Source organism: Triticum urartu, chromosome 1 (assembly GCF_003073215.2).
Source record: "Triticum urartu cultivar G1812 chromosome 1, Tu2.1, whole genome shotgun sequence".
Lineage (NCBI taxonomy): Eukaryota > Viridiplantae > Streptophyta > Magnoliopsida > Poales > Poaceae > Triticum > Triticum urartu.
This window is the reverse complement of record NC_053022.1, coordinates 194,365,296-194,389,924: the sequence shown is the minus strand read 5'-3', so window position 1 is coordinate 194,389,924 and position 24,629 is coordinate 194,365,296. Positions and strand designations below refer to the sequence as shown.

At 43.4% G+C, this 24,629-nt stretch overlaps 1 protein-coding gene across 1 annotated transcript in view; it reads right to left on the bottom strand.

The window, feature by feature from the left end:
• Positions 1-18,306: 18,306 nt before the first annotated feature.
• Positions 18,307-24,629, bottom strand: part of LOC125532801 — a 115,743-nt gene continuing 109,420 nt past the window's right edge. Inside the window, exons 2-5 of the mRNA XM_048696706.1 lie at positions 21,183-21,697; positions 20,932-21,025; positions 20,309-20,366; positions 18,307-19,809 (exon numbers count right to left, since the gene is read on the bottom strand). Coding sequence (XP_048552663.1) covers positions 19,800-19,809; positions 20,309-20,366; positions 20,932-21,025; positions 21,183-21,697 — 677 coding nt within the window. The 3' untranslated portion in view covers positions 18,307-19,799. The remainder of the gene's footprint in view (positions 19,810-20,308; positions 20,367-20,931; positions 21,026-21,182; positions 21,698-24,629) is intronic.

The following is a 24,629-nucleotide window of genomic DNA, read 5'->3' as shown; positions in this document are numbered from 1 at the left end:
ACTTTCACAACTTCACTTCAAAATATTTGTTTGGAGACCATCAAAGATCAATATGTGCATGATGCTGATTTTAAAGATGTAATGCAGAATTGTAAAGACGAAAGAATGTGGAACAAGTTCATCATTAGCGATGGATTTGTGTTTCGTGCTAACAAGCTATGCATTCCAGCTAGCTCCTTTCGTCTTTTGTTGTTGCAGGAGGCGCATGGAGGAGGACTAATGGGACACTTTGGCGTGAAGAAGACGGAGGATATACTTGCTACACATTTCTTTTGGCCAAAGATGAGACGGGATGTTGAGCGTTTTGTTGCTCGCTGTACTACATGTCAAAAAGCAAAGTCACGACTAAATCCTCATGGTTTATATATGCCTTTGCCTGTACCTAGTGTTCCTTGGGAGGATATATCTATGGACTTTGTTTTAGGTTTACCTCGAACAAAGAAGCGGAGGGATAGCATATTTGTTGTCGTGGATAGGTTCTCGAAAGTGCCACATTTTATACCATGTCATAAAAGCGATGATGATGGTGTGCCAAATACTATTGTTTCATATCATGATACTAAATTTCTTAGCCACTTTTGGAGTTGTTTATGGGCTAAGTTGGGGACTAAACTGCTTTTTAGTACTACTTGTCACCCCCAAACTGATGGAAAAACTGAAGTAGTCAATAGAACATTGTCTACTATGCTTAGGGCTGTTTTGAAGAATAATAAGAAAATGTGGGAAGAATGTTTGCGTCATGTTGAATTTGCTTATAATCGTTCATTGCATTCTACTACTAAGATGTGCCCTTTTGAAATTGTGTATGGTCTCCTACAGCATGCACCTATTGATTTGTTGCCTCTTCCATCTTTGGAGAAGGTTAATTTTGATGCTAAACAACATGCTGAATTGATTTTTAAAATGCATGAATCAACTAAGGAAAGCATTGAGCGTATGAATGCTAAATATAAACTTGCTGGAGATAAGGGTAGAAAACATGTTGTGTTTGCACTTGGAGATCTTGTTTGGTTACATTTGCATAAGGATAGATTTCCTAATTTGCGCAAATCAAAGCTAATGCCACGTGCTGATGGTCCTCTTAAGGTGTTAGAGAAAATAAATGATAATGCATATAAACTCGAGCTGCCTGCATATTTTAGGATTAGTCCCACTTTTAACATTGCAGATTTGAAGCCTTATTTCGGCGAGGAGGCAGAGCTTCCGTCGAGGACGACTTCATTTCAAGAAGGGAAGGATGATGATTGTTGGGGGTCGTAGCAAAAATTTAAAATTTTCTACGCATCACCAAGATCAATCTATGGAGTAATCTAGCAACGAGGGGAAGGAGAGTGCATCTACATACCCTTGTAGATGGCTCAGCGGAAGCGTTGCAAGAACGTGGATGAAGGAGTCGTACTCGTAGTGATTCAGATCGCGGTTGATTCCGATCTAAGCGCCGAACCACGGCGCCTCCGCGTTCAACACACGTGCAGCCCGGTGACGTCTCCTACGCCTTGATCCAGCAAGGGGAGAAGGAGAGGTTGGGAAGACTCCGTCCAGCAGTAGCACGACGGCGTGGTGGTGGTGGAGGAGCACGGAACTCCAGCAGGGCTTCGCCAAGCACTACGAGAGACGAGGAGGGAGAGAGGTAGGGTTGCGCCAAGAGGGAGATGATCTCGTGTGTGTTGCAGCCCCCAATACCTCAAGTATATATAGGGGAAGGGGAGGGGCTGCGCCCCCATCTAGGGTTCCCTCCCTAGGGTGGCGGCAGCCCCAAAACCCATCTAGGGTTGCGGCCAAGGGGGGAGAGAGAGGAGGCGCACCTAGGGTGGGCCTTAAGGCCCATCTGCCCTAGGGTTTGCCCCCTTCCCCTCTAGGAGGCGCCTTGGGCCTTGGTGGGAGGCGCCCCAGCCCACCTAGGGGCTGGTCCCTTCCCACTATTGGCCCATGTAGGCCTCCGGGGCTGGTGGCCCCTCCCGGTGGACCCCTGGACCCCTCCGGTGGTCCCGGTACACTATCGGTGATGCCCGGAACACTTCCGGTGGCCAAAACCATACTTCCTATATATTAATATTTACCTCCGGACCATTCCGGAACTCCTCGTGACGTCCGGGATCTCATCCGGGACTCCGAACAACATTCGGTAACCGCGTACATACTTTCCCTATAACCCTAGCGTCATCGAACCTTAAGTGTGTAGACCCTACGGGTTCGGGAGTCATGCAGACATGGCCGAGACAACTCCCCGATCAATAACCAACAGCGGGATCTGGATACCCATGTTGGCTCCCACATGCTCCACGATGATCTCATTGGATGAACCACGATGTCAAGGATTTAATCAATCCCGTATACAATTCCCTTTGTCTAGCGGTATAGTACTTGCCCGAGATTCGATCGTCGGTATCCCGATACCTTGTTCAATCTCGTTACCGGCAAGTCTCTTTACTCGTTCCGTAACACATCATCCCGTGATCAACTCCTTGGTCACATTGTGCAAATTATGATGATGTCCTACTGAGTGGGCCCAGAGATACCTCTCCGTTTACACGGAGTGACAAATCCCAGTCTCGATTCGTGCCAACCCAACAGACACTTTCGGAGATACCTGTAGTGTACCTTTATAGCCACCCAGTTACGTTGTGACGTTTGGCACACCCAAAGCACTCCTACGGTATCCGGGAGTTGCACAATCTCATGGTCTACGGAAATGATACTTGACATTAGAAAAGCTTTAGCATACGAACTACACGATCTTGTGCTAGGCTTAGGATTGGGTCTTGTCCATCACATCATTCTCCTAACGATGTGATCCCATTATCAACAACATCCAATGTCCATGGTCAGGAAACTGTAACCATCTATTGATCAACGAGCTAGTCAACTATAGGCTTACTAGGGACATGGTGTTGTCTATGTATCCACACATGTATCTGAGTTTCCTATCAATACAATTCTAGCATGGATAATAAACGATTATCGTGAACAATGAAATATAATAATAATAAATAATTTATTATTGCCTCTAGGGCATATTTCCAACAATGAGGACATCAATACCATTGTTACACCCACAGCCCCTACTGCTACATATACTGGACCAATTACTAGAGCTCGCGCACGCCAATTAAATTATTAGGTACTTTCGTTTCTTGGTAATGATTCTAATATTCATGAGAATATGATGCTGCCTAAATTGGATACATTTGTTTTTCTTACAAATGAAGGGCCTGGCATGGATAAGAGGGATGAACACTGGAGTAAGTTCAAGCATGGAGATGATGGCATGCGCAAGGGGAACAAGAACAGAGTTGCAAGTGATGATTTCAGGACTTTGAAGCCACCATAAGGAGTGCATGAAGCCTTGGACGAAATATACAAGATGCCACTTCATAAATTTCGTCCAGAGGTTTTCTAGGTGCTGCGCCACCTTATTATTGGGCCAGGCCCATGTAATTTCGAAATACTTAAGTTGAAAGTGCGTTATATCGACTAGAGGGTGGGTGAATAGGTGATTTTTATGAAATCTTCACTGAGGATTTTCAGGGTGAGGAAATTCGTGAGTGAAGAACTACTTGCAGCGGAATAAGTACTCAGAAGTAAACATAATAGAACATGAGCATGGTCTTCATGATGAAATGAAAAACAAGCACAGAGTACAGAAAGCGTAAACACAGGATAACATAGGATGAAGACAAACAGACTGAAAAAATTGAACTGAGGAAATTGAGAAAGTATTCAGTCAAAGTCTTCAAATAGATATGAACAAGCTCACAACACATAAATGAGGAAATTAAAGGGGTGAGGAAATGGAACCAGGTAGCTTGGTGAAGACAATGATTTGGTAGACCAGTTCCAACTGATGTGACAGTTGTACGTCTGGTTAGGGCGGCTAGGTATTTAAACCTGAGGACACACAGTCCTGGACACCCAATTCAGAACAATCAGTCCTCATCGTATTCCCCTTGAGCTAAGGTCACACAGACCTCGCCCAATCACTCGTGGTAAGTCTTCAGGTGACTTCCAAACCTTCACAGACTCGGTCACTCGGCGATCCACAATTTCCTCTTGGATGCTCTAGACCATGACGCCTAACCGTCTGGAAGATGCACAGTCTTCAAAGGTAACAAGCATCGGATCCACGCAGGATCAATCTCTTCAGTGGTGCTCAATCACTTGGGGTTTGTAGGTGTTTGGGTTTGGGTTTTCCTCACTTGATGATTTTCACTCAAAGTCCTTGGAGCATGGGATGCTCTCAAATGACAAGTGTCAGTTTCTCTTGAAGCAGCCAACCAGCTAGTGGTTGTAGGGGAGGCTATTTATAGCCTAGGGAGCAGCCCGACATGATAAGACATAAATGCCCTTCAATGGTATGATTGTTAGGTGGGTAGATATTTTGGGACAGCTAGCGCATAGCACAGCAATGCTTGGAAGTTTGAGTATCAAATTCCTCAGGGCTATCATGATCCTCATTGTGTAGGCAATCCGCACTGGTGAATTCCTAACTCCTCAGTCAGAACAAATTCCTCAGAAACTAGAAGAACTTCGTCTCTGTCACTGAAGAAATTGACTGAACTATATGAGATTTCCAATGGCTTCGCTCGAAGGGATTGGTAGGTGTAGGATTTGAGTTGAGCATCACTTGGAAATTTTTCCTTAGTATTTCCTCGACCCCCTTTAACAGTATGGTGTTTCCTATGACTCAAGAAAGAGAAAATGAAACTATGGAAACAAAAGCCTTCACGCTTCATGTTCCTACACGATCTTGTGCTAGGCTTAGGATTGGGTCTTGTCCATCACATCATTCTCCTAATGATGTGATCCCGTTATCAACGACATCCAATGTCCATGGTCAGGAAACTGTAACCATCTATTGATCAACGAGCTAGTCAACTAGAGGCTTACTAGGGACATGGTGTTGTCTATGTATCCACACATGTATCTGAGTTTCCTATCAATACAATTCTAGCATGGATAATAAACGATTATCGTGAACAATGAAATATAATAATAATAACTAATTTATTATTGCCTCTAGGTCATATTTCCAACAATGAGGACATCAATACCATTGTTACACCCACAGCCCCTACTGCTACATATACTGGACCAATTACTAGAGCTCGCGCACGCCAACTAAAAAATAATTAGGTACTTTCGTTTCTTGGTAATGATTCTAATGTTCATGAGAATATGATGCTGCCTAAATTGGATACATTTGTTTTTCTTACAAATGAAGGGCCTGGCACGGATAAGAGGGATGAACACTGGAGCAAGTTCAAGCATGGAGATGATGGCATGCGCAAGGGGAACAAGAACAGAGTTGCAAGTGATCCACATATGTAAGCAGCTTTATCCAGGTCTTCCTTTGAAAAGCACTCTTCAAACAACCGTTTATGCTTTCCAGAAATTCTACATTATTTTGGATCAACAATATGTCATCCACATATACTTATCAGAAATGTTGTAGTGCTCCCACTCACTTTCTTGTAAATACAAGTTTCTAGCAAACATTGTATGAACCTAAAAGCTTTGATCACTCCGTCAAAGCATATATTCCGACTCCGAGATGCTTGCTCTAGTCCATAGAAGGATCGCTGGAGCCAGCATACCTTTTAGCATCCTTAGGATCGACAAAACCTTTTATTGTATCACATACAACTTTTTCTTACGAAAACTGGTAAGAAAACTTGTTTTGACATCCATCTGTTAGATTTCATAATCGAAAAATACAGCTAATGCTAACATGATTCCGACGGACTTAAGCATCGCTACGGGTGAGAAATTCTCATCATAGTCAACTCCTTGAACTTGTGAAAAGACTCTTTCCCATAAGTCGAGCTTCATAGACGGTAACATTACCGCCCACGTCCGTCTTCTTCTTAAAGATCCATTTATCTCAATGGCTTGCCGATCATCGGGCAAGTCCACCAAAGTCCATACTTTGTTCTGATACATGGATCCTATCTCAGATTTCATGGCTTCTAACCATTTGTCGGAATACGGGCCCACCATCGCTTCTCCATAGCTCGTAGGTTCATTGTTGTCTAACAACATGATATTTAAGATAGGATTACCGTACCACTCAGGAGTAGTACATATCCTTGTCGACCTATGAGGTTCGATAGAAACTTGATCCGAAGCCTCATGATCACTATCATTAACTTCCTCTTCAATAGACATAGGCGCCACAGAAAACATCTTTCTGTGTCGCATCACTCTCTGGTTGAAGTAAAGGTTCGACAACCTCATCAAGTTCTATCTTCCTCCCACTCAATTCTTTCGAGAGAAACTCCTTCTCGAGAAAGGACCCATTCTTAGCGACAAACAATTTGCCCTCGGATCTGAGATAGAAGATATACCCACCTGTCACCTTTGGGTATCCTATGAAGATGTGTTTGTCCGCTTTGGGTTCGAGCTTCTCCGGCTGAAGCCTTAAGCATTGCAGCCCCAAACATTAAGAAACGACAACTTTGGTTTCTTGCCAAACCAATGTTCATACGGCGTCGTCTCAACAGACTTATATGGTGTCCTATCTAAAGTGAATGCAGCTGTCTCTAATGCATAACCTCAAAATAATAGCGGTAGATCGGTAAGAGACATCATAGATCGCACCATATCTCATAAGGTTCGATTACAACGTCCGGACACACCATTACCCTGTGGTGTTCCGGGTGGCTTCAACTGTGAAACAATCCCACAATGTCTTAAGTGATTGCCAAACTCATAACTCAGAAATTCTCATCGATCAGATCGTAGGAATTTGATCTTCTTGTTATGATGGTTCTTAACTTCACTCTGAAATCGCTTGAACTTTTCAAACGTTTCAGACTTGTGTTTCATTAAGTAAATATACCTATATCTACTCAAATCGTCAGTGAAGATGAGAAAATAGCGATATCCACCGCACGCTTAAATTCTCATTGGATCACACGCATCAGCATGTATGATTTCCAACAAGTCACTTGCCCGTTTCATTGTACCTGAAAACGGGGTCTTAGTCATCCTGCCCATGAGGCATGGCTCGCATGTGTCAAGTGATTCAAAATCAAGTGACTCCAAACATCCATCGACACGGAGTTTCTTCATGCATCTTATGCCAGTATGACCTAAGCGGCAGTGCCATGAGAAAGTGGTACTATCATTATTAACTCTACATCCTTTTTGGCATGAACATGTGTATTACCACGACCGAGATTCAATGAACCATTCACATAGGGTGCATGACCATGAAAGGTATCATTCATGTAAACAGAATAACCATTATTCTCTATCTTAAATGAATAACCGTATTGCAATGAACATGATCTAATCATATTCATGCTCAATGTAGACACCTGATAACATTTATCTAGGTTCAATACTAATCCCGAAGGCAGATGGAGCATGCGATGGTGATCTCATCAACTTTGGAAACACTTCCAACACACATCGTCACCTCGCCCTTAGCCAGTCTCCGTTTAGTCCGTAGCTTTTGCTTCAAGTCACCAATAATTGTAACTGAACCGGTATCCAATACCCAGGTGCTACCAGGAGTACTAGTGAGGTACACATTAATAACATGTATATACTTTGTTGAAGTTGCCAGCCTTCTTATCTACCATGCATTTGGGGTAATTCCGCTACCAGTGACCATTCCCCTTACAATAGAAGCACTTAGTCTTGGGTTTGGGTTCAACCTTGGGTTCCTTCACTTGAGCGGCAACTGGTTTGCCATCCATGAAGTTTCCCTTCTAGCACTTGCCCTTCTTGAAACCAGTGGTCTTGTTAAACCATCAACACTTGATGCTCCTTCTTGATTTCTATCTTTTGCGGTCTTAAGCACCGCGAATAGCTCCGGGATCAACTCCATCCCTTGCTTGTCATAGTTCATCACGAAGATCTAGTAGCTTAGTGATAGTGGCTAGAGAACTCTAACAATCACTATCTTATCTGGAAGTTTAACTCCTCCATCTTGTTGGCAAAAGAACTTGTCAGAGGTCTCATACCTCTCAACACGGGCATGAGCTTGAAATCCCAATTTCAGCTCTTGGAACATCTCATATGTTCTATGGCGTTCAAAACGTCATTGGAATCCCGATTCTAAGCCGTAAAGTATGGTGCACTAAACTATCAGGTAGTCATCAGAATGTGTCTGTCAGGTGTTCACAACATCCACAGACGACGTTGTAGGGGTTTGCACATCAAGCGGTGCATCAAAGACGTAAGCCTTCTGTGTAGCAGTGAGGACACTCCTCGGACTACGGACCTAGTCCGCATCATTGCTTACAATATCTTTCAACTTAATCTTTCTCTAGGAACGTATTGAAACAGGGAGCTACAACGTGAGCTATTTATCTACAACATATTTGCGAAGACAATTTAGACTATGTTCATGATAATTGAGTTCATCTAATCAAATTAATTTAATGAACTCCCACTCAGATAGACATCCCTCTAGTCATCTAAGTGAAACATGATCCGAATCGACTAAGCCGTGTCCGATCATCATGTGAGATGGACCAGTCATCAACGGTGAACATCTCATGTTGATCGTATCTTCTATACGACTCATGTTCGACCTTTCGGTCTTCCGTGTTCCGAGGCCATGTCTGTACATGCTAGGCTCGTCAAGTCAACCTAAGTGTTTTGCATGTGTCCCGAGGCCATGTTTGTACATGCTAGGCTCGTCAACACCCATTGTATTCGAATGTTAGAATCTATCACACCCGATCATCACGTGGTGCTTCGAAACAACAAACCTTCGCAACGGTGCACAGTTAGGGGGAACACTTTTCTTGAAATTTTAGTGAGGGATCATCTTATTTAAGCTACCGTCGTTCTAAGCAAATAAGATGTAAAACATGATAAACATCACATGCAATCAAATAGTGACATGATATGGCCAATATCATTTTGCTCCTTTTGATCTCCATCTTCGGGGCTCCATGATCATCGTTGTCACCGGCATGACACCATGATCTCCATCATCGTGTCTTCTTGAAGTTGTCTCATCATCTATTACTTCTACTACTATGGCTAACACTTTAGCAATAAACTAAAGTAATTACACGATGTTTATGTTGACACACAGGTCATAAATAAATTAAGACAACTCCTATGGCTCCTGCCGGTTGTCATACTCATCGACATGCAAGTCGTGATTCCTATTACAAGAACATGATCAATCCCATACATCTCATATATCATTCATCACATCCTTTTGGCCATATCACATCACAAGGCATATGCTGCAAAAACAAGTTAGACGTCCTCTAATTGTTGTTACAAGTTTTTACGTGGCTGCTATAGGTTTCTAGCAAGAACGTTTCTTACCTACGCGAAAACCACAATGTGATATGCCAATTTCTATTTACCCTTCATAAGGACCCTTTTCATCGAATCCGATCCGACTAAAGTGGGAGAGACAGACACCCGCTAGCCACCTTATGCAACTAGTGCATGTCAGTCGGTGGAACCAGTCTCACGTAAGAGTATGTGTAAGGTCGGTCTGGGCCGCTTCATCCCACGATGCCGCTGAATCAAGATAAGACTAGTAACAACAAGTAAATTGACAATATCGACGCCCACAACTGCTTTGTGTTCTACTCGTGCATAGGAACTACGCATAGACCTAGCTCTGATACCACTGTTGGGGATCGTAGCAGAAATTTAAAATTTTCTACACATCACCAAGATCAATTTATGGAGTAATCTAGCAACGAGGGGAAGGATAGTGCATCTACATACCCTTGTAGATGGCTAAGCGGAAGCGTTGCAAGAACGCGGATGAAGGAGTCATACTCGTAGCGATTCAGATCGCGGTTGATTCCGATCTAAGCGCCGAACCACGGCGCCTCCGCGTTCAACACACGTGCAGCCCGGTGACGTCTCCTACACCTTGATCCAGCAAGGGGAGAAGGAGAGGTTGGGGAAGACTCCATCCAGCAGCGGCACGATGGCATGGTGGTGGTGGAGGAGCGCGGAACTCCAGCAGGGCTTCGCCAAGCACTACGAGAGACGAGGAGGGAGAGAGGTAGGGCTGCGCCAAGAGGGAGATGATCTCGTGTGTGTTGCAGCCCCCAATACCTCAAGTATATATAGGGGGAGAGGGAGGGCTGCGCCCCCACCTAGGGTTCCCACCCCAAGGGGTGCGGCAGCCCTAGATCCCATTTAGGGTGGCGGCCACAAGGGGGAGAGGGGGAGGCGCACCTAGGGTGGGCCTTAGGGCCCATCTGCTCTAGGGTTTGCCCCCTTCCCCTCTTGGAGGTGCCTTGGGCCTTGGTGGGAGGCGCCCCAGCCCACCTAGGGGCTGGTCCCTTCCCACTATTGGCCCCCCGGACCCCTCCGGTGGTCCCGGTACACTACCGGTGATGCCCGGAACACTTCCGGTGGCCAAAACCATACTTCCTATATATTAATCTTCACCTCCGGACCATTTCGGAACTCCTCGTGACGTCCGGGGTCTCATCCGGGACTCCAAACAACATTCGGTAACCGCGTACATACTTTCCCTATAACCCTAGCGTCATCGAACCTTAAGTGTGTAGACCCTACGGGTTCGGGAGTCATGCAGACATGGCCGAGACAACTCTCCGGTCAATAACCAACAGCGGGATCTGGATACCCATGTTGGCTCCCACATGCTCTACGATGATCTCATCGGATGAACCACAATGTCAAGGATTTAATCAATCCCGTATACAATTCCCTTTGTCTAGCGGTATAGTACTTGCCCGAGATTCGATCGTTGGTATCCTGATACCTTGTTCAATCTTGTTACCGGCAAGTCTCTTTACTCGTTCTGTAACACATCATCCCGTGATCAACTCCTTGGTCACATTGTGCACATTATGATGATGTCCTACTGAGTGGGCCCAGAGATACCTCTATGTTTACATGGAGTGACAAATCCTAGTCTCGATTCGTGCCAACCCAACAGACACTTTCGGAGATACCTGTAGTGTATCTTTATAGCCACCCAGTTATGTTGTGATGTTTGGCACACCCAAAGCACTCCTACGGTATCTGGGAATTGCATAATCTCATGGTCTAAGGAAATGATACTTGACATTAGAAAAGCTTTAGCATACGAACTACACGATCTTGTGCTAGGCTTAGGATTGGGTCTTGTCCATCACATCATTCTCCTAATGATGTGATCCCGTTATCAACGACATCCAATGTCCATGGTCAGGAAACTGTAACCATCTATTGATCAACGAGCTAGTCAACTAGAGGCTTACTAGGGACATGGTGTTGTCTATGTATCCACACATCTATCTGAGTTTCCTATCAATACAATTCTAGCATGGATAATAAACGATTATCGTGACCAATGAAATATAATAATAATAATAATAATAATAACTAATTTATTATTGCCTCTAGGGCATATTTCCAACAATGAGGACATCAATACCATTGTTACACCCACAGCCCCTACTGCTACATATACTAGACCAATTACTAGAGCTCGCGCAAGCCAATTAAATTATTAGGTACTTTCGTTTCTTGGTAATGATTCTAATGTTCAAGAGAATATGATGCTGCCTAAATTGGATACATTTGTTTTTCTTACAAATGAAGGGCCTGGCATGGATGAGAGGGATGAACACTGGAGCAAGTTCAAGCATGGAGATGATGGCATGCGCAAGGGGAACAAGAACAGAGTTGCAAGTGATGATTTCAGGACTTTGAAGCCACCATAAGGAGTGCATGAAGCCTTGGACGAAATATACAAGATGCCACTTCATAAATTTCGTCCAGAGGTTTTCTAGGTGCTGTGCCACCTTATTATTTGGCCAGGCCCATGTAATTTCGAAATACTTAAGTTGAAAGTGCGTTATATCGACTAGAGGGTGGGTGAACAGGCGATTTTTATGAAATCTTCACTGAGGAATTTCAGGGTGAGGAAATTCGTGAGTGAAGAACTACTTGCAGCGGAATAAGTACTCAGAAGTAAACATAATAGAACATGAGCATGGTCTTCATGATGAAATGAAAAACAAGCACAGAGTATAGAAAGCGTAAACACAGGATGAAGACAAACAGACTGAAAAAATTGAACTGAGGAAATTGAGAAAGTCTTCAGTCAAAGTCTTTAAACAGATATGAACAAGCTCACAACACATAAATGAGGAAATGAAAGGGGTGAGGAAATGGAACCAGGTAGCTTGGTGAAGACAATGATTTGGTAGACCAGTTCCAACTGATGTGACAGTTGTACGTCTGGTTAGGGCGGCTAGGTATTTAAACCTGAGGACACACAGTCCCGGACACCCAGTTCAGAACACTCAGTCCTCATCGTATTCTCCTTGATCTAAGGTCACACAGACCTCGCCCAATCACCCGTGGTAAGTCTTCAGGTGACTTCCAAACCTTCACAGACTCGGTCACTCGGCGATCCACAATTTCCTCTTGGATGCTCTAGACCATGACGCCTAACCGTCTGGAAGATGCACAGTCTTCAAAGGTAACAAGCATCGGATCCACGCAGGATCAATCTCTTCAGTGGTGCTCAATCACTTGGGGTTTGTAGGTGTTTGGGTTTGGGTTTTCCTCACTTGAGGATTTTCACTCAAAGTCCTTGGAGGATGGGATGCTCTCAAATGACAAGTGTCAGTTTCTCTTGGAGCAGCCAACCAGCTAGTGGTTGTAGGGAGTGGCTATTTATAGCCTAGGGAGCAGCCCGACATGATAAGACATAAATGCCCTTCAATGGTATGACCGTCAGGTGGGTAGATATTTTGGGACAGCTAGCGCATAGCACAGCAACGGTCGGAATTTTGGGTATCAAATTCCTCAGGGCTATCATGATCCTCATTGTGTAGGCAATCCGCACTGGTGAATTCCTAACTCCTTAGTCAGAACAAATTCCTCAGAAACTAGAAGAACTTCGTCTCTGTCACTGAAGAAATTGACTGAACTATATGAGATTTTCAATGGCTTCACTCGAAGGGATTGGTAGGTGTAGGATTTGAGTTGAGCATCACTTGGAAATTTTTCCTTAGTATTTCCTCGACCCCCTTTAACAGTATGGTGTTTCCTATGACTCAAGAAAGAGAAAATGAAACTACCGAAACAAAAGCCTTCTCGCTTCATGTTCCTTGAACGAATACCAAGTCTTCAGGATTACACCAATTTCTTTACTTTCAAAGTCTTCAGAAAGTCTTTAGAATTACAAAGTCTTCAGTCGAAGAACTTCATTTTTAGGGGTCAACTTTCTCTGTAAATATTAAACTCCTCATCGACTTATAGACCTGTGTACACTCACAAACGGATTAGTCCCTTAACCTATATGTCTTCAATACACCAAAATCACTAAGGGGCACTAGATGCACTTACAATCTCCCCCTTTTTGGTGATTGATGACAATATAGGTTAAGTTTTAAACGGGGATAAACATATGAAGTGTAAATACTGATATTGAGGAATTTGATTGCAACATATAGAAGAACTCCCCCTGAAGATGTGCATAGTGAGGAATTTGCTTTTGAAGCAATGCACACTTGAAGAGTAGAATCATGGAGATATCCCCCTATATCTTGTAATTCATACACACATTTAACATATAATATGAGGAATTTGAAATGCATGATGAAATATGGTGACTGATGTAATTCAGCATGCGTGCATTAACATTAATGAGGAATAAGCATGCAGAAAAACTCAGCAAAAGTATCAGACCACCATAGAGTTTAAGTTTACAACTCGATCGAATAAAGTCTCAGAAGAACGAGAGTTGTAACTTAGAAAAAAAAGGCCCATATAAGTAGACCCACTTGAATACTAACTCAAATTTCTCCCCCTTTGTCATCGAATGACCAAAAGGATCAAAAATGAGGACTAACGTCCCTGAAGAATATCAAGTTGATGGAGGAGTGCCAGCGTTGTTGGGACTGTTTGTCGTTGTAGGGCCTGCCGCAGTGTCGGCCAAGTCTTCATACTCGTCGGTGTCGCGGGATGAAGAATAGGAGCTGGCCACCAAGGTAGGAACTTTGACCTTCTTGAATTTCTTCGGAGGAGGTGCAGACTAGTTAAAGTTCTCCTTGAGACCCATTTCCTTCAGATCTTCCTCGCCATATAGATGTGATAAGACAGCCCAGGTGTGACCAAAAACTTCATGGAGGTAATAATGGTTTTTCTTCACTGCATCATGTGTAGCAGTCATGTTGTGAAGAATTGAACCAAACTGACGCTTAACCCATTTATGGTTGCGACCCACCTTCTAGTGAAGACTAAGAAGCAGCTCACGGTCAGTCATCGCTGTTGGACATGTGGCTTGAGGAGTAGACTTGGGTGCATTTGCAGCAGAGTCATGAGTGGCAGAGTCATCATTGGTGGAATAAGATGCAGCTTTGCGAAACTGACCACCAAATGGACGAATGCCTTCATCAATGACGACAGGTGCCTTCCCTTTTTCATCAGTTGAGGTAAAGGTCTGCTTGAGGACTTCAATCGAGGGTAGGTAGCTGAGGCGATTCTGAAAATCAGCCTTGTAGTTGAGTGAAGACCTTGTTCTGAGGAATCTCATAATCCAAGGAGCATAAGGCTTCAACTCAAACGGAGAGAGTGCAACATTTGCCAGAGTCCTCATGAAGAAATCATAGTAATTGACAGGAATGCTATGAATGATGTTGAATAGCAGATTCTTCATGATGCCAACAATTTCCTCATCAGATGAGTCGTGGCCTTTGATAGGACTCATTGTCCTCGTCAGAATGCGATAGACTATTCTGGGCACATAGAGTAAGTCCTTCACAAGGAATTTTGTCCTTGAGACTTGACCAGGCTTCAGAGGCTTCATTAGAACTTGCATGTAATGAGCAGTGAGTTCAGGTTCTTGGTACAGGCAGCGAGCTCCTTCACTGGGTGGACTGATGGGCAGGGCGTGAAGTAATTCAGAGGCTAGTGAGGAATATGTTCATGGTAGAAGATTTTGTCCTTGTTGAAAAGCAGTGAAGAATAGAAGTTGGCATGTCTTGCAGTCCAGAAATGCTTCCTCCTTAAACGAGCAGAGTCATAAGGATTGTAGTCAGTGAAGAATACATGCTCGCCAAAGAAGTCATCATCCTTGAATTTTTGCTTCTTCGAGAAGGGATCCTTTGGCTTGGGGTGAGGAGTGTCAGTCAATTGCATCACAACCTCAGGGATCTCGATCTCAGGTTCCGCAGGCTGGGGAATTTCAGGTTCTTCTTCAGTGGCAGCCTGGGACTTCAATTCTTCATTTACATTTTCTTCAGCACTAGTAGCTGGAATTTCTTCATGAACAGATGGGGTTGCATGTGGTTCATCAGATCCCATTTGTACTTCCAATGTCCACATCAGTGGCAACAGGGGACTGAGGAATTTGTTGAAGCGGTGTGAACAGAGGAGAATTAGGGTGCCGACTTTCCCAAAAGTCATCATTCATCACTGGTGTAGTGCTTCCAATGTCCACATCTTCTTCTTCATCCATTTCTTCAACACCGGCCTCTTCAGTAGTGAACTGAGACATGGGCGATAAGATAAGTGGGGTTGAAGGGATTTCATCCACTTCAATTTCTTCATCCAACTGCTCTGACGAAGCAGCGGAAGGAATGTCATCATCTGATCTGCTTGGGATCACGTATTCTTCATCAAAAGGAACAAGGTCCTTTGATGGCATGGATGAGACAGGAACAACATCAATTGGATTGTCATAGGAACTTGTCAGTGGCTTCATTTTCTTTGGAGCTGAAGAATCTGATGCAGTTGATGCCTTTCTTTTATTCACAGCTGCACACTCTGCAGCCTTGGTCTTCTTCGCATCTGATGCAGATGGAAGGATCGGAGTTGGTGTAGACGTGGGACGAGGAGAGGAATTTGGTTGAATTTCTTCAGGCGCAACTGATGCAGTTGCCCTGACTTCTTCATTTTCTTCAGGCACAACACTAGTGGTTTCCCTGGCAATTTCTTCAGTGGCTGGAACATAGTCATCAGCCCTGGAATTAGCATTTTCCTCAGCATCCTGAGAGTCATCAGCGGTGCTGGCATTTTCTTCAGTAGGCTGAGCAGATGCAGCAGCCTGAGGAATTTCTTGTTGCGATTGGGCAGCAACATTGGAGGTGAAGTTGTCAGCGAGTCTCACAAAACGAACCTTGGCTCCCAGCCAATCAGCATGGTATGCGTCAAATTCATCACTGAGTTTCTTGATCTTAGACTGCATATTGACGAGTTCTTTAGTTGTCATAGAGACAACGTTTTTCTTCAGGAAGCGCTCCTTTTTGTACTGCGCTTTCTTGATTTGCCTGGCCTTTTCAAATTTCCATTTCTCTTCTTGAATGAAGTGAGTCAACATATGACTTTGGCCAGGAGTCAACTTGAAATCAGGCATGGGAGTGTTGGGGTCCTTGTGCCAGAGATCAATGTAATCAAGGATCAACTTTGGATCCAAAAGCGGAGGCACACTTGTGCCTTTGGCTCTAGCGGCCCTGACTTGTCTGTCCCTGATGATTTCAGCAAGTTCTTCATCATCAGTTTCGTCTTTATCAGACGGTACTTGAAAAGCGACCTGCTTCTTTTGAGGACTTGGTCGAGAGCCTTGTCCAGCAGTTGCCTTGGTCTTCAACAGAGTGGGACCAGTTGAAGAATGCAGCGGTGCTGAGGAACTAGCAGATGCTCCTGAGGCAATAGAGACGTCTACTGTCCTTTGGCATGTGGTGAGATGCATAGGTGCTGAGGATTTGGTTGGAGCAGCTGAGGACTTTGGAGGAGCAGGTGAGGGTTGAGGAATTTGCCGTGAGGGCTTTGAAGAAACTGGTCGTGAGGGCATAGCTGAGGAACTTGGCTGAGAGGGCATTTGAGTAGAAGCACTTGGCTTATGAGCCGGCTATTTTGGCATAGCCTTCTCGGGCTTACTTGCAGAGGCCTCAGAAGTGGCAGCAGCAGAGTCTTCATTGAATTTCCTCACTGCTTCCTTAGCAACTCTGGCAAGCTTGGCCTGGCGCTTGGCCCATTCATCAGGATAATCCTCACCACGCTTTACGCTGGAGGGATCAGCTTCTTGGCCTGGTGCCAATGGAGGTCTTGGGCATGGAGGATGAAGAGCGAATTTCTTCATATACTTGGGAGTGACATATCTGTATTCCCTGCATTCCCGTGCCCATCTCCTCTCTATTCTTTGGATGCGCACTTTGCGCTCATTCTTGGTTTCCTTTCCATGAGTGGCCTCATCAGGAGTGCAATAATCCTTGTATATGTCCTCAGGGATTTCAAAAGCAGTGTTGACTTCCAGCCTCTTTCCTCCCTTCTGAGGTTTCTTGCCATCTGTCATTTTCTTCAGCTGGGGGTTTTTAACAATTGAGTTCTCTGAAGAGGTATGCAACTTTTCTTCGAGGAACGCTGCAAATGATTTAAGTTGATGAGAACCCAGTGATTCAACAGCGGACATGAGTACCTGTGAACAGAGTATAGGTGCGAAGAATTTGGAGAGGTCATATGCATTCTCAGAAGTTTTTGCAAAAAGAAAAAGTTTGAGGAAATTGACCAGATGAGTCTTGAAGAATTTCACTAAGCATTCTTTGACTTAGGTTCCAGAGTTGTACAGATTTGAAAATCCACACAATTAAGGAATCTTAAAGAAAAATGTTTCTTAGAGAAACAGATCAAGAACAGATGATATGTGAGGTGTTTAGAGTGTGAAGAGTTGAGGAATAAACACCTTTTGAAGATTTGAAGAAAACATCAGAATCAACAAGGGCAGTAAAAATAACTTTTAATTACCCACGACGAACTAGGAAGTGAAGATTTGAAGCACGTTGGTTCAGATCTTCCACGCCCTAACTTGGCTGAGGATGACAGCTACAGCGGCGGCGGAGTGAAGAAATCCGCCTCCAACGTGAGTACGGCGGCAACGAGGTCGAGGCAGTGAAGCTCTTCCTCACCGGCGACGATGGTGGTACACTACACCACAACATTGATGCAATGACACATAATCTGCCGGGAGAAGGCCATTAAGGTGGCAGAAAAACTGTCGGGACAGTGTTTCTCCCGGCAGATAGAACTGCCACAAGAACGACTGCCGAGGATTACTTCTCCCGGCAGATAAACTATTCCCGGCAGTTTCTCTCCCCCGGCGCTTCCATTTCCCGGCAGTTTGTTTTCTCCTGGCAGATTGGTGGTGACACGTGAACTATTGTTTCCGGCTGTGAAACTGCCGGCACAAACATGTCTACCCGGCAGTTAATATGCCATCAGGTTGATTTCACTTGCAAACTGTTCAACATATCTCTAATTTAATATCCATTATCTATGTCAGCTAATTTGGACAAATGTCACAACTTATATATACACTTCAATCAAAGTTACATATAGACTCATCCAAAACCTTAAAAGTTTAGAAACATTCATAGACTGATAATTCTGTACTTCCACATCCATACATGTGTTCAGTAGCATTCAGCTACAATGGTACACAAAATTTACATAAGAAAACAATATTTTGTATCTTCAAACTGAGCTACACAAATGGTTATGCACAGCGCATGGCTACAGCCATGTCCAGGAAGACAAATTACATGTTCACTCTTTTGTACACTAGATTCCACCCATTGCGCCGCTGGCGCAAGAGTGAAACGAAGGCCAAGTGGAACAGAAGCAGTGTGGAGTTCAATTATCATTGGCGCATAATAACTGTGTGCCAGGTACTTGAAGGCCTATAAAAGGAGCTGAAGGCGCACAATCACAAGACTTATCATCTGCAAATAAACTTTATATTTATAAAAAGATAAGACATGTTAAATTAGTCTAAAGATAAATAAAAATGGTATAAAGGGGTACATTAGCACGTGATCCACAAGGAAGCAATCACTTTTTATTATACACACAAAATACTACAATATTCATGAGAATAAAAATAAATTTTTACAATGTAAAAACAGATCCACAAGGAAGCAATCACTTTTTATCACTCTGCCTATTTACACACTAGTACCCAACCTCATTTTTCATAGCAGGCAAACACGAGAATAAAAACAGATCTAATTAGATTCAATAGTTATAGGAGTAATGGAAATGTTAGCATTATATAGTTATTCCCCTTATCTTAACAATAAAGAGAGTTCGGCAAATCAGAAATCGTTCACCTAAGCTATATGCACAATTGTACATACGAAGCCCACTTTTTCTGTAGACGTGCTAAGCAGTGATGCTCCATTCCTGTCAACCCTTTTCAATAATGTGATTCCCTTCTAAATTTCTGGTTGTACAGTACCTAACAACATTTGCAGGAAGCCCTGAAAAACATTTTTTCAATTGCAAACAGCTAAACCTAGATTAAATTTAAAATAAACCAGAGAAGCAAAAGGAGAAAACAAATAAAGTTTTCATGTCTAACCATCGAGTCTTTCTCAAGGATGGCTAAACAGATTAGTGGTGTAGAACAAACAAGAAGAAGGTTTCCTTTTTAGTTCCAAGAATGATTAAGACAAAATGCTAACTTGTATTACTGGACTGAGTTTACAATAGGTCTGGTGTTTTCACCGAAGCATCAGAAATGTCTCCAATCCTATTAAACAAAGCGTATTTCATCAGCCATAAACACACTAGAGTACCTAAAAGTATTATTGAGCAAGCTGATGATTTAGTTAATAAATGAACGCGTATCACAAAATTTATTAAGCTCTCGTAATCATATAACCTTGTCGATGATGGGGCAAGGAGATTACACTAATCAAAGTACACCTAGAGCAAGTATGAAGCAGTTTCTAACCAGTATATAGGAAATGAACCTAAATGAGGTGTGTGCTGATGGGCAAGAAAAGCTTCAATGTTGGACAATGGAGAAAAGAAGATCATCTGCCTTGCTTTATAGCACATCATGCAACACTGTAAAAAACATAGACATGTCACTGGTCAGGTTGAAACTTTGAAACAATGAAAAAAGAACTAAAATTCGTACATTTTTTTACTTCAGGCATCAGGCATATGGATTTCTCACCAGTAAGTGTGCCATAACAAGTGTTTTGAGTGACAAGCAAATCATGTACACCCAAAGGAGGGAGTAACTAATTGCAGGAATCACTTGCCCATAAAAAGGCATAAAGACTGATGTCATATTGTTTAGTTAACAAAAAACTACCAATCCATCTTCATAGGTCATAGTGGCTAGCACACGAAACTTAAATCCTCTTACTCTAACAACACATTCTGCAACACATATAGAAATCAACTCTTGCGAAACAACATTACAAACTCGAGTTATTATGGAGGATAACCCAAGGCATATCCGATTTACACACACAATCTACACATTTGCTCATCACACAAATTAGGAGGCATCAATAATGATACACCCATCAAGTTAACTGCGATCTTTTTATTGTACCTGAGAGAGATGTGGCCTACAGGTCGACTGTGGGCTTCAAGGTTGCTAGACGCCAGTACTGAAACAGTAGTAGGCAATTATGAGTGCTATTAACAAGAAAACAATGTTTTGGCACTGAGGAACAGTTCTATCTAATACAGAGATGACAACAGTACCTTAACTGCTAGTATTGTTGTCTAAGAAGAGCGAGGCATAGGCTAACAAAAATGCCGCAAAAGATATTACATGTTTAATCCTACATTCGAAAAAATACTATATAAGTATTTTGTTAGCAACTACCAATAGGAAAAAAAATATGTTACCTCAGTATTGAACTGCTATGAAACATTTAGCTAGATGATAAATCAGAGTAGAAATATTAGCTACTTGTGTAGAGCAAATTTTAATATCAAATCGACATTCATGTCCATAAATTTAGCTCTTCTAGATGCAGGCACCAAAAACTTTATAGAGCGCTGCATTTATAAAATATTCAGTTCTGCAATGTCTGAACCTGAATAAATAAAGACTGATCCATGTACCTAAAAAGGGTGTATACAAGCAAATGAAATTTTACAAATCATAGCACATATACCTGCATATTAAGATAACAAAATGAAATATGAGATTACAAGTACACTAACCTGGCTGAACCATTTGCAAATCATGAGCACTAGAAAATCCTCGAACAAACCAACCACTACTAGAACCAGTCTCCAATCCTTTCCCTAATAGCACCTGCATCAATTTGGTAGAAAAAGAAAAAAAACAATAAGGAAGACTTGGAGCCTAGTAGTAACTCGGTGGAAGTGGAAATCTGGCTTCGTACAGACAACTGGACAAATCCCGCCGTGAGTTCTCATCGAGCAAAGAAGGAGAGGTTCACAGATCTTACCTCGTCGAGTTTCCACCAGGACAGATCTAAGGAGCGTGTTGTACGTGCATAGTGGAGAGGAGGCACCGCGTCGCCGTTCGCGGGGAGGAAGCCATGAGGGGAATCCACCCATGCTCGTCGCCGTGTAGAAGCGAGGGAGGCGACCGGCGGTGTCGAGCAGTTCTGATGGTGGTGTCGAAGGGAGGGAGGCGACTTTGATCTCGCACACCAGATGCGTCTGGAGGGAGGCGACGCCGAGATCCAAGCACTGCCGCCATAGATCCCGATGGGGTTGCACAGATCAGCCAAGAGGGAGGGTGTGGTCAACGGCAGAGGGGTGGGGGCGGCGACGGCGGCGGTCGAGGAGGAGCGAGGGTTCGATTTGGTGGAAGGGTTCGATCTGGGGCAGAATAGGTCGGGTGGAGGCCCTCGGGCCACGGTTGTAATTCTTTTTCTTTTGGGTGATGGGTGAAAGAATTTGGTCTGTCGCGCGCTCTCCCGCGCCAATGCGCGCGTTTGGGCCAAATTACCTGGGCCTGGCGCCACGGACAGGCCCGGCAGATAGCGGGCCGTAGTTCAGTTCTCCCGGCAGATTTTACGACTTAAGATGTGGACATCATTGCTGGCAGTGTGTGCGCCCTTGTTGCTTAACTTCTACCGGCAGAATTTCCGCCCTTATGCATTCCTACCGGCAGTAATAAGATTCCCGGCAGATGATTTGCCCTTATTCTCGTATTTCTCCCGGGAGTTAATTGCCCCCAATTCAATGTTGTGTTGTAGTGGTAGCGGCGGCGCTAGGGTTGGGAAGCTAGCGCGAGGGAGTGAGATCGAGCGGAGTAAAAGTGAAGTGAGGAAGGGAGAGGGGTATTTATAGCCGAAGTGAAAAAACCGCTCGCCCGAGGAAATAGGACGAACGTGCCCCTGACCTTTCTCATTCGCTTGACATGTGTCACCCACGTATAGAGAGGTGACGATCATGTGCGATCGTGGGTGAATAGATAAACATCGCATAGAATGCGGAACGGTTTGAGCGGCAAAGCCGAAAATTTAGATAAGATAGGTTTTAAAGTTTCGTTCGCAACTTCTTTAGCTGACAAGAACACAGTGAAGATTTTGAACGAGATTCAAATAGAACGCACATGAAGAATTTGTGAGTAGACTAGGTTGAGTTTAGCATAGAGGGGGAAGGGTCCGATCACATTCACTTAGCAGAACAAGCAACTTGAAGAAATAGCAATAAGTGAATGCTGTAGAGGACATAAACTCACATATATATATATAGCCAATGAAGAAAAAACGACGGAAATGGTGAAAACAATGCAAGTTGAAAAACAACTAAGGAATTTCAAAGAACTGAGAAAAAACTCAATTGAAGATTTTCAACATTTTGTGGTGGCGTGACCCACCGTATAAGAATGATGATTTCAGACACCGGGTACAATTCTCGTTGGGTTCTGAGAATCAAATTCTTCGTTAATTTCTTCACACTTAGAGTGTTATTCTTCATTGATTGAAGAAAAATGTTTCTTCATGTGTTGCACATCTAAGTCATCAATTTTGCATAAGTGTTAGGATGAGTGTCCTTTTCAAAGAATATTCGATGATTCTAGGATATTTAGCTCACACCGCAACTTGCTAAATCTCTTCTCATCCAAGGGCTTAGTGAAGATATCAGCTAGATGTTCTTCAGTCTTCACATGGTCAATAGAGATGTCGCCCTTCAACACATGATCGCGAAGAAAATGATGACGAATCTGAATGTCCTTTGTCTTCGAGTGCTGAACTGGGTTATGAGCAATCTTGATGGCACTCTCATTGTCACAGTAGAGTGGCACATTCTTCATGTTGACACCGTAGTCCTTGAGTGTTTGCTTCATCCATAGTAGTGGAGCACAGCAAGAACCAGCAGCAATGTACTCAGCTTCAGCAGTAGACAGTGATACGCAGTTCTGTTTCTTCGAGGACCAACAGACCAAAGATCGTCCGAGGAAATGGCATGTGACAGATGTTGACTTGTGGTCCACACGATCACCAGCATAGTCAGAGTCTAAAAATCCAATGAGATCAAAAGCCGAGCCCTTGGGGTACCACAATCCAAGTGTTGGTGTGTGAGCTAGATATCGAAGAATATGCTTCACAGCCTTATGGTGTGATTCCTTTGGTGTAGCTTGAAATCGGGCACACATGCAAACACTAAGCATAATATCTAGCCTAGATGCACACAAGTACAATAAAGAACCAATCATGGAGCGGTATACCTTTTGATCGAAGTCAATACCATTTTCATCAGTGCATAGATGACCATTTGTGGGCATAGGGATTTTGACTCCTTTGCAATCTTGCATGCCGAATTTCCTCAATACGTCCTTGAGGTATTTCTCTTAAGATATGAATATGCCATTGCACTGTTGACGAATCTGAAGACCTAAGAAGAATTTCAATTCTCCCATCATAGACATGCTATATTCTTCAATCATCATATAGCAAATTCATCACGGTAACGTTGGTCAATACAGCCGAAAATGATATCATCAACATATATTTGGCACACAAACAATTCACCATCATAAGATTTAGTGAAAAGAGTTGGGTCAAGTGAACCGGGTTTGAAGCCTTTCTTCATGAGGAATTCCTTCAAAGTATCATACCACGCCCGTGGGGCCTGATTGAGGCCATAGAGGGTCTTATTGAATCTGAAGACTTTGTCAGGATGCTTTGGATCTTCAAAACCTGGGGGTTGAGCAACATATACTTCTTCCTCAAGCTTACCATTGAGGAATGCACTTTTCACATCCATTTGATATAAGATGATATCATGATGGTTAGCATAAGCAAGTAATATGCAAATAGCCTCAAGTCTAGCAACAGGTGCAAAAGTTTGATCCAAATCAATTCCTTCAACCTGTGTGTAGCCTTGAACTACAAGCCGTGCCTTATTCCTCATCACAAGGCCATTTTCATCTTGCTTGTTGTGGTAGATCCACTTTGTGCCGATGATATTGTGCTTGCGAGGATCTGGACGTTTAACCAGTTCCCAGATGTTGTTGAGCTTGAATTGATGTAATTCCTCTTGCATAGCTTGAATCCACTCAGGCTCCAGAAATGCTTCATCTACCTTAGTGGGCTCTGTGATAGAGATGAAAGCAAAGTGCCCACAAAAGTTAGATAAATGTGAAGCTCTTGAGCGTGTGAGAGGACCTGGAATGTTGATGTCGCTGATGATTTTCTCAATTTGCACTTCATTTACAACGTGAGGATGAGCGGGTTGACGTTGAGGAATTTGATCAGCATTTTCTTCAGCACCATTTTCCTCAGGTGCATCAACATGACGTTCCTCGTGTTTTGGAATGACTTCTTCAGCAGATTATTCAGTAGGAATGACATCCTCAGTAGCCTTGAACTTAATAGATTCCTTAGGGGGTATTTTATCTGTCACAGGAGGTAGGTGCTCTCTTTGCGAGCCATTAG